Source organism: Carlito syrichta, unplaced genomic scaffold, assembly GCF_000164805.1.
Source record: "Carlito syrichta isolate Samal-C Ts95f unplaced genomic scaffold, Tarsius_syrichta-2.0.1 Scaffold106263, whole genome shotgun sequence".
NCBI classification, from domain to species: Eukaryota; Metazoa; Chordata; class Mammalia; order Primates; family Tarsiidae; genus Carlito; species Carlito syrichta.
The window spans coordinates 227,044-237,770 of record NW_007050359.1 but is presented as its reverse complement, the minus strand read 5'-3'; the positions used below and the strand labels follow the sequence as shown (position 1 = coordinate 237,770).

General features: G+C 42.4%; 1 protein-coding gene across 1 annotated transcript in view; it reads left to right on the top strand.

The window, feature by feature from the left end:
* BST1 (bone marrow stromal cell antigen 1) overlaps positions 1-10,727 on the top strand; it is a 37,078-nt gene that overhangs the window by 6,666 nt on the left and 19,685 nt on the right. The window contains exons 3-6 of the mRNA XM_008066915.2: positions 479-605; positions 2,122-2,257; positions 6,335-6,417; positions 10,463-10,539. Of these exons, the coding sequence (XP_008065106.1) occupies positions 479-605; positions 2,122-2,257; positions 6,335-6,417; positions 10,463-10,539 (423 nt within the window). The remainder of the gene's footprint in view (positions 1-478; positions 606-2,121; positions 2,258-6,334; positions 6,418-10,462; positions 10,540-10,727) is intronic.

The window sequence follows — 10,727 nt, the reverse complement described above, 5'->3', positions numbered from 1 at the left end:
CGTGGTAGTGCCCGCCTGTAATTCCGGCTACTCGGAAGGCTGAGGCGGAAGGATCGCCAGAGCCCAGCAGGTCGAGGCTGCGGTGGCTGGGAGCAGCCACTGCACTCCAGTCTGGGTGACAGAGTGAGACTCCAACTCAAAAAAAAAAAAGAGACAGTTCTCAATATGTTCCCTAGGATGGTCTCAAGCTCCTGGGCTCAAGCAGTCCTCTCACCTAGGCCTCCCAAAGTGCTGGGCTTACAGACGGGTGTGAACCACCGTGCCAGGCCTTTATTCTTTAGCTCTGGGAAATCTCTGCAGCACCTTCTGAGAGACACTTCCAACATCAGATTTCTAAATCCATCACCTAAGCCATGACAGTTCGTTGCCTTTTTTGTATACCTAGTTCTGCAGCATCGATCTATGACAAAATCAGTTAGAAAAATGGAAATATTTCACATCACATTGTGATTTTTTCCCACTTTGTACTTTTGCACAGGGACAAGAACTGCACAGCCATCTGGGAAGCTTTTAATGGAGTGCTGGACAAGGATCCCTGTAATGTGCTTCCCTCGGACTATGACCTTTTTATTAACCTCTCCAGGCACTCTATTCCTAGAGACAAGGTAACTCTACAACCATCTTGGGTAAAACATCCTTCTGTCTCCATGGAGATGGATGGTGCAAAGGCCAGGTGTGAGGCTAGCTGCCCCCAGCATCCTGCAATCCTGCAGTGTCACTGAAACATCTAGCAACAAACTCACAATGCCTGTGCTGGTGTCTCTGTGGGAAGGCAGCTTAGTCCCTAGCAGTGATTCTGGGTCTCTTGCCCAGTTGTGGGCGGAAGGACATTTCCCAATTCTGCAAGTCAGTGCGGGAATCACCACAAGGACATCAGGACTGACCATACCTTTCACACTGGACCTCAACCTCTGGCTATTTCTAAATAACCTCCATCCTAACTGGCCCAATGGCGTGAACCTTAAGTAATTCAGAAAACCTTCATCCTAAGTATTCTCTCAGGAGACCAATGTCTTCTTTTAATGGGTCTTAAGATTACATTTATTCAGTACCAATTTCTTTAAAAAACCACATATCTATATTCTGTCTACACTCTAATATAAATGACAAGTGAAAAATCTACATAAAATGCTTGCTTAGAACAATACCTTGAGTTTACAGAAAGTTAGATACCACTTTTATTTCTCTGACACAGGTTCTTGACCTGATTTATCCATTGTGTGTTATTAATGGGGGGTGGAAGACAAATGGAGCTGTCAGTTTCAAAGATATAATAGACTGAAAACATTTTTAAGTATAGGTTACATTTTGAACCTTGCTGCCTCCCTGTCAGTAAAAAAGGGAAGCATCATTTTTGTTCTCTTCTCTCATAGATTTGGTGCTAGTTGAAGAATTCAGTAAATGTTTACCGAGCTACATCTGTATACTAGGCATTGTGCTAGGGGTTAAGTATGCAACAGTGAAAAACAACAGCCCCTGTCCTTGGGGACATTCCAGTGTAGAGATAGACCAGTTGGACCGCTGAAGATCAGATGAGATGAGAAGTGGGGGATTGATTTGTATTATTGTTTTTTGTATTTGTATTGTATTATCATATTACAAAAATGCTATTTATGGTAGCGACTATAAGGTATAATATAAAAGTAATATATTTCCGAGGCACTTTACATTTTAGGAAGTGCCTTTGGGGGTTGTGTATTATTCTGACCACAACCGTGGATGAAAAGAGAGGGCTCAAGCTTCACATTCTCCAGAAGTAGAAACTGAGTCACAGGGAAGTTGCATGACTTGGTCAAGATGACCCTTCTAGTATATGACAGAGTGAGGATTCGAACCCAGGTCCCACGGTCATTTTTCATGTGTGGGCCTTATCACATGCATATATATTTTGTACTGCAGGGTAAATATTTCCTTAACATTTGCATGATCCCCTTGAACTAAAGGGAGAAGAGATGGCAGCATTCTTTGAACAGGTAAATAAAGACAGAAAGAAAGTTCAGTTGTACAGTAGGCCAGAGTTGAATGAGAAATGGATTGCCTGACTGGTCTTGATGATATTGTGCCTGAGAAATCTATTTTGATTCTATTTTGTATTTTAATTTTCTCTTTATTTTCTCTTAGTCCCTGTTCTGGGAAAATAACCACCTCCTTGTTACTAGCTATTCACAAAACACTCGTCGCTTTACGCCCCTGAATGATGTTCTGTATGGCAGAGTTGGAGATTTTTTGAGTTGGTGTCGACAGGAAAATGCCTCTGGTAAGACTTCTGCGCAAATCAGAAGAAATGTATGAGCTCCTATTTACTATGCTTTCATATGCATTTATCTAATTTGATCTTCCTCAAATTCCCTGAGGTAGGTGGCAATAATTAATAATAATGTGAATGAAGAAAAAGTGCTTATCTTTTGGGCCAGGTGCGATGGCTCATTCTTGTAATTCTAGCACTTTGGGAGGCCAAGGTGGGACAATTGCTTGAGCCCTGGAGTTCCAGACCAGCCTAGACAACATAGTAAGACTATGTCTCTGAAAAAAGTTAACTGGGCTTGGTGGCACATGCCTGTAGTCCCAGCTACTTGGGAGGCTCATGCAGACCACAGTGGAATAAAAATAAATATCAACAATAACAAAGTTTCCCCCAAACCTACAAAGACATGGACACTGAACAGCATGATGCTAAACAACCCCTGGGTCAACATGGAAATCAAAACACAGTTTAAAAGATACCTGAAAACAAATTAAAATGAATAAACATCTTACCAAAATCCCTGGGATGCCATGAAATCAGTTCTAAGAGGAGAATTTATATCTCTATGAGCACACAACAAGAATATGGAAAGAGCACAAGTGGAGAGCCTAACAGATCACCTAAGGGAGACGGAAAGAGAAGACCACTAAAACCCCAACTTTAACAGAAGACTCCAAGTCACCAAAATAAGAGCCCAAATATGGGACGTAGAAGACAAAAATATTATAGAAAACATCAACAAAACAAAAAGCTGGTTCTTTGAAAGAATTAATAAGATTGATGGACCCCTAGCCAGAATGACCAAGAAAAAGCTTGGTGAGACCTCCCCGGGTTGAAACAAGAAGAAATTGAGACTCTCAATAGACCAATAACAATCCAGGAAATTTACTATGTCATAAGAAAACTACCCACAAAAAGAAGCCCTGGACCAGATGACTTTCCAGCAGAATTCTACAAAACGTACAAGGAGGAGCTGATACCAATTCTATTGAAACTATTCCAGGCAATTGAGAAAGATGAAACTCTCCCCAAATCATTTTATGATGCTAACGTCACATCGATACCCAAACCAACAAAAAAAAGAGAACTACAGGCCAATATTCTTGATGAACCCAGATGCTAAAATTCTCAAAAAGATCCTAGCACATTGGATCCAACAACATATCAAAAATCATCCACCACGACCAAATAGGCTTCATCTCCAGGATGCAGGGCTGGTTCAACATTCATAAGACCATAAGCCCAATTAAATACATCAACAGATGTAAAAAAAAAAAACCACATGATTATATCATTAGACATGGAAAAAAATTTTGATAAAATCCAGCACCTCTTCTTGATAAAAACCCTAAAACATCTAGGCATAGATGGAACATACCTCAAAATAGTAAGAACCATCTATGAGAAACCAACAGCCAGCATACTGCTAAACAGACAGAAATTGGAACCATTTCCCCTGAAAACCGAAATAAGACAAGGATGCCCACTCTCACCCCTCCTGTCCGACATAGTTTTGGAAGTCCTAGCTAGAGCAATCAGACAAGAGAAGAAAATCAGGAGTATCCAAATAGGAGAAGAGGAAGTCAAGTTGTCCCTCTTTGCAGATGACATGATTCTATACCTCTAAAACCCAAGAGAATCTGTCAAAAGGCTGCTTGTACTGATAAAGGACCTTGGCAAAGTCTCAGGGTATAAAATAAATATGCAAAAGACAGTCACATTTCTATACATCAATAATAAACAAACAGAAACCCAAATAAAAAGCACAATCCCATTCATAATAGCCCCAGAAGAATGAAATACCTTGGCATCTTCCTAACCAGATAAGTCAAAGACCTTTACAATGAAAACTACAAAACACTGCTCAAAGAAATCAAAGATGATACAAACAAATGGAAAAATATTCCATGCTGATGGACTGGAATAATCAACATTGTTAAGATGTCCATCCTACCCAAGGCAATCTACAGATTTAATGCAATACCCATTAAATTACCAGCAGCATTCTTCTCAGACCTGGAAACAACAATACAGGAATTCATATGGCAACAAAACAATCACGAATTGCCAAAACAATCCTCAGCAAAAACAAAAAAACAAACAAACAAACAAACAAAAAGTGGGAGGTATCACACTCCCAGACTTTAAACTTTATTATAAAGCTATAATAATCAAAACTGCCTGGTATTGGTACAAGAACAGACATCTAGACCAATGGAACAGGATAGAGATTCCAGAAGCAAACTCTCAATTTCTCAACCAACTCATCTTCGACAAAGCCTCCACCACCAACCACTGGGAAGAGGAGAACCTATTCAGTAAATGGTGCTGGGAAAAATGGCTGACCACATGCAGATGATTAAAACAAGACCCCTACCTATAACCATACACAAAAATCAACTCTAAATGGATCAAAAACCTAAATATAAAACCTCAAGCTATAAGAACCTTAGAAAGTGCAGGAGACACTCTTATGGAAATTGAAACTGAAAACCAATTCCTGATCAAAATCCCAAGTGTTCAAATCATAAGAGGTAGGCTAGACAAGTGGACCTCATCAAACTGACAAGCTTCTGCAAAGCCAAAGAAACTATCAAGAGAGCAGGGAGACAGCCCACAGACTGGGAAAACATATTTGCCAGCTGTATGTCTGCAAAGACCTAGGATCTAGGGTCTATAAGGAACTGAAATGTGCTAAAAAGAAAAAAACAAACAGCCCCATTACAAAGTGGGCAAAAGATATGAATAGACACTTCTCAAAAGAAGACATAAGAGCAACAAACAGATACATGAAAAAATGCTCATCAAAGAAATGCAAATTTAGACTACACTGAGATATCACCTTGATAGAGTTTGTAGGGGAATGGGAGAGGAGGTTGTAGTTAAAACAACTCATCGTGAGTTGCAACAGCCCAAAAAGCTAATAATGTGCTCTAACAGCGTCCTGTTACTAACTGCGTTACTGCCAATATCTGCTTTCCGCCTCCCAAAGCTATGTGACTGATAACATCCTGGTACTGACTCATCCTGGTTCTGACTGTCAATGTTTGCTTTCCTAAGGCTGCATTTCAGAAACAAGGGAGTAACAACATCCCTGATAGTGATTGGTTTAGTGTGTACATCTGCACTTCAAGGCTGTGGGTCCAGCAGCTTGAAACAGTGCCGACATCTGCATCTCACGACCAGGCAACCGACAGCTAAACTCCCTAAACTGCTTCTCGGAGCCCGGTGAGCTTCGATTGGGGTTTTATAAGTGGCCTGCAAGAGAACAAAGGCCGCTGGTTTCTCTCTATAGAGCCAGCCCCCCCCTTTTTTCCTTCATAAACTTTTTAACCACCGGGGGCTTGTCTCTTTCTTCTTGGCATACGTTATACACTTAAACTCGTCCACATTGTACAGATGGCCATCATCAACAGCTCAAAAAATAACAGATGCTGGAGAGGATGCAGTGAAAAGGGAACACTTCTACACTGTTGATGTGAGTGTAAACTAGTACAGCCTCTGTGGAAAACAGTGTGGTGATTCTTAAAAGGTCTAAAAATCGACTTTCCATATGGCCCTGCAATCCCCCTACTCAGAATATACCTGCAAGAACTCAAATCACTCTATGAAAAAGATATCTGCACATGTAAGTTTATTGCAGAATTGTTCACAGTATCAAGAACATGGAACCAACCGTGCTGCCCATCAAAAGAGGACTGGTGATGCTCAGTGGTCAGTCAGGCTCACTCACCAACCGGCTGCTTGGTTCTTCACCTTCCTTGCACACCAGCAGAGCGAAATGATAAACGTCTTTGTATCATGGACTAGAGGGTCACTCACCAGGGTCCTTGTGGGTGGGCAAAACTGAATATTAAACTCGTTCACATTGTACAGAAAGCAAGTTAAATATATTTTGTGGAGCTGAAAGAATTGCCTGAGGCTATAAATCGAGAGGTGAAAGGATTGCCTGAGGCTATAAGTCGAGACTGCTGCAGTGGCCTGGAGCATGCCACTGCAACTCCAGCCTGGGCGACAGAATCAGACTCCAACTCAAAAATGTAAAATAAAATAAAATAAAATAATAAAATTTGTCTGCTTTCCCCTCAGGACTGGATTACCAATCCTGCCCTACAGCAGAAGATTGTGAAAACAATGCTGTGGATTCCTTTTGGAAAAGGGCATCCGTGCAGGTAATCCTGGGATAATGGCTGAGTGATTGAGCACGTGTGGGACCCATGAACATGGAACAGTGGGTTCAGAGACCGGGCCCTGTCTGGTTACTTACCTTCTCTGAGGCCACTCTCCACTTTTACAATATCCCGATTTGTACTCTGCTTCATGAAGTTGTGAGGATTTAAGAGGATAGACTACTTAATGCAGTGCCCAGCACCAAGAAAACATTCTGTAAAGGTGAGCTGTAGATGAGGGTATCAAACATCATTACTATTTCTATTATGTCATGTTTGTTATTAGCGTTTCACATCAATGTGACTTTGATTGCTGTGTAAAATGGGGTGCCTCCTGCTTAAGGAAGATCCCAGGACCCTTGAGATCTATCTGTGGGGGTCAGAAATGTCCACAAGGCCAATATTAATGAGAAAGGAGGTGATAGGAGACTGGGTGAAAGCCAGCCAGCCACGAGGAACCCGCCCCCTCCAAAGGCTAAGCCTAGGCGTGGCCCCCACCTAAAATGGCGCTCCCGCCTAAGAAGGCGCCCGGACAAACTAACATGGAGGCTCGGACAAGGCTCTCCAGGTTTTTCTTCCACAACAAAGCCCACTGTTCCCGTGCCCGCGAAACCCCCTGCCAATCTCAAAAATACCTCACCTGCCGACGACAGGTCGCTTTAAATTTCTATAAAACCTGCCACACCCCTGCCTCCATGCTGCAATCTGATTCTCAGTTTCTGTAGCCACTACGTTCACCCCCATTAAATCTCTTGGCCTTAAAGGGTGTTGAGTCTCACTGCGCGCCACCGTCTTTCACTGGGGATAAGCTGGTGACACAGAAGTGGTTCCCCTAAAGTAGGTCTGTTTCTCGGAGAGTAGTATCACCAAGTTGATGGCCACTATCAGTAGCTAAAAAGTGCCAGTGATTACAGCTTACATTTTCTTGTCACCAGGGTTAAAATAGATTAGAAATAAAAGGGCAAGGTACTTAGTTAATGACTGGCATGGAGCTGCCAACAGCCTCGGTAACATAGTAAGACTTTGTCTCTACAAAAATAAAAAATCAGCCAGGTGTGGTGGTGTGTGCCTGTAGTCCCAGATCCTCAGGAGGCAGAGGTGCGAGGATCACTGGAGTCCAGGAGTTCAAGGCTGCAGTGAGCTATGATTGTGTCCCTGCACTGGGCAACATGGTGAGACCCTGTTTCTAAGAAAAAGAAGGTGAAAAGAAGAGCTGTTGTCTATTAAATGTTTGCTTACTGACCAGATGGACATTAGGGTACTTCCACCTGTCACCGCCAACCCTCCCTTCCAGGACAATCCATGCCTCTTTGGGTCCCGTCTTCTCCTCTGGATCCCCAGGTGTCCACTGGGTCTCCTGTGAGCCAGGGTGAGAAGGACTGTGGTCACACCCTCCTCCATGGCTGCATCTTATTTATTTTTATTTTATTTTTTATTGCTGTTTTAATTTGAATTTATCTTTTTTTATGACAAAGATGTGGGGTACAACTCAGGGCTAGGTATACAAACGTTGATGATGCAGGTACCCTTGTCATGGCAGCATTTTAGAGCTCAGCAGAGGGTTTCCTCCAGGCAAAAGACATCCTGTTGTTTACTGGGCTCTCCTGCCAGCCCTAGTATGCTTGCCATTGGCTTCCACTCCCCATGGGTTTCATCTTGAGTGCAGAGTCCAGATAGCTGGCAGTGGCTGCCAGAGCCCCTCACTGAGAATTAGGAGGCTGCAGATGTGTCATAACCTGAAAGTGGGATCAAACAGTGACCTGGGCGAGATGTCAGCATGTAAGGAAACCATGTGTTCTAGCCAGTGATCTGCAGACTTCAAAGTGTGTGCTCTAAACCACTGTCTTATATACTTCTCTAATATAATAGTGCCTGCATTTTTTTTGAATTCTTAGATTATGCTGGGTTGTCAAAGCATGAGGAGAGATAGTATGGTACAGCGACAAGGAAAGTGAACCTTGGCAGATAGGTATTCAGTAAAAAGTTATTAATTTAAATGTTTTCATCTTTACAAAAATCTTATGAGGCAGACATTCTTTTTTTTTTTTTTTTTTGGGTAAGTCTCACTCTGTTGCCCAGGCTGGAGTGCAGTGGCTGCTCTCAGCCACTGCAGCCTTGACCTGCTAGGCTCCGGTGATCCTTTCACCTCAGCCTTCCAAGGAGCTGGAACTACAGGCGCACGCTACCATGCCCGGCTAACTTTTGATTTATTGTAGAGATGAAGTCTCGCCAAGTTGCCCAGGCGGGTCTCGAACCAGTGGGCTCAGGCAATCCACTCACCTTAGCCTCCCAAAGCACGGGATTACAGGCTGAGCCATTGAGCCCAGCAAGGCAGAGATTCCTAATACCCTTATTTTAAAAATGGGTTTAGTGAGGTACACAGGGGTCAAGAAACTTTACTAGGTTTATAGAGCTAACAAGTGGGGGAGCCAGGGTTCAAACCAGGCAGTCTGGCTCCAGAGACCAAACTTCTGGCCACTACATTATACAGCCTCATTGTATCTTCATGCATTTTTCAAAATTAATTTTTTTCTTGTTGTCAAAGTAATAGCTGCTCATGATAGAGAATATCAAATACAGAAAATATAAAAAAAAATTAGTCATCCATATTGCTAACCTGAAGGCAACCCCTGTAACGTGGTGGACATCAGGCCTTGGCGTTAAGGATATCACTATGACTGTCAGTACTTTTTGGAAGCAATTTGAGACATGGATGACAGGGAGTATGTTGTTGCTTTGGTGCAGGTGGTATTGTGTGTCACTTTGCTAGAGAGAAAACCCAGCCATGTGTATTTCAGTGCTACATAATTCGCCTCTACCCTTGCCTTCACTCTAGATAAACACTTTATAAGGGAAATTACCCCAGTAGTATTATGAACTGGAGATTTGGGAATTTCTCTGAACTTACCTCTTCCTTGGGTATTCCCAGACATCTGTCTATTTATTACTTTTTAACAGAGTAGAGCTCATGCCCTGTCCACCTAAGCTTGCACTTTGTTTTGAGTCTAAGCATTTCTCAGGCTGTTACAAATAGTTTGTAGATTTTTACTAATGGCTGGTGAATATTTCAGACACGTAAGTACCATGGTTTACTTACCATTCCCTTGTGGTTGAGTGGTTCATCTTGGTTACAGTATTTCAGTATTATAAACCATGCTTCACTATACATCTTTGGGCACAGTGCCCCTAGTAGTCCTCAGTGCTCTTTGCCAAGTATTTCTGGCTTGTCTTCTGAGTCTTTGGTTTGCAGTCTTCTGCTCCTTGAAGTTATTTACACATAACTTACACTGGCCAATGAGATGTGAATAGGAGTGTGGAAGCCTTCCCGGTGGCAGCCTCTAAGAACGGGTCCATGACTGGCAATTTTCCCCTTCTCCCTTCCCTGACAATCAGTAACACTGCATAAGTGTTCCAGAGTGAGAACATATGAAACAAAGTCCCAGTGGGCTTGTGATAAACCTGTAGTATGAGAATGGAATAAATCTCTGTTGTTTAAAGCCACTGCAATTTTAAGGTTCTTTGGTGTGACAACATAACCTAGTTTATTCCAACTGATAGGATATTGTGTTATTTCTTTCTTTTTTAGTGAGAAAGCAGGATTTATTGAGAGGACAGAAAAGCTCCCACAGTGGGAGGAGACCTGAGGGGGTTGCCTCCAGGCTTTTTTTTTTCTTTTTTGTAGCGACGAGGTCTCATCATGTTGCCCAGGCTGATCTCGAACCCGTGGGCTCAGGCAATCCTCTTGCCTCAGCCTCCCAAAGTGCTGGGATTGCAGGCTTGAGCCACCAAGCCCGACCAGGATATTGTGTTATTTCATTTCATTTCTTAGGGTAGATTTTCAGACATGGGATTACTGAACCTCATGTGTTTTCGGTGTTTCAAGGCAAATTGCTTTCCAAAATAAACCAGTTTGCACCCCAGTAGCCGTATGAAATACCAAATTTACATGTTCTTGCCATTATTGACAGGTTTTAGTTTTTTTAAAATGCTTATTTCATACCAAAACATGATGTCTTTATTTGCTAATAATAATTGGTTCTTCTCACAGTATTCAAAGGACAGTTCTGGGGTGATCCACGTCATGCTGAACGGTTCAGAACCAACAGGAGCCTATCCCGTCAAAGGGTAAGAACTCCTGCGCCAAAAGACACAACCCAGAATGCCAGAATGTCTAGTTAGTTGTCCTGAATGGAAGCGAAACAGAATCATCCTCATCCCTATCTAATGCTTGCTTTACAAATTCAGGTAAAGCAAAACAGATGATTAATCTAGTGGTCAGAGCCATGTCTATAGAGTTAAGTCATTAATAGCTG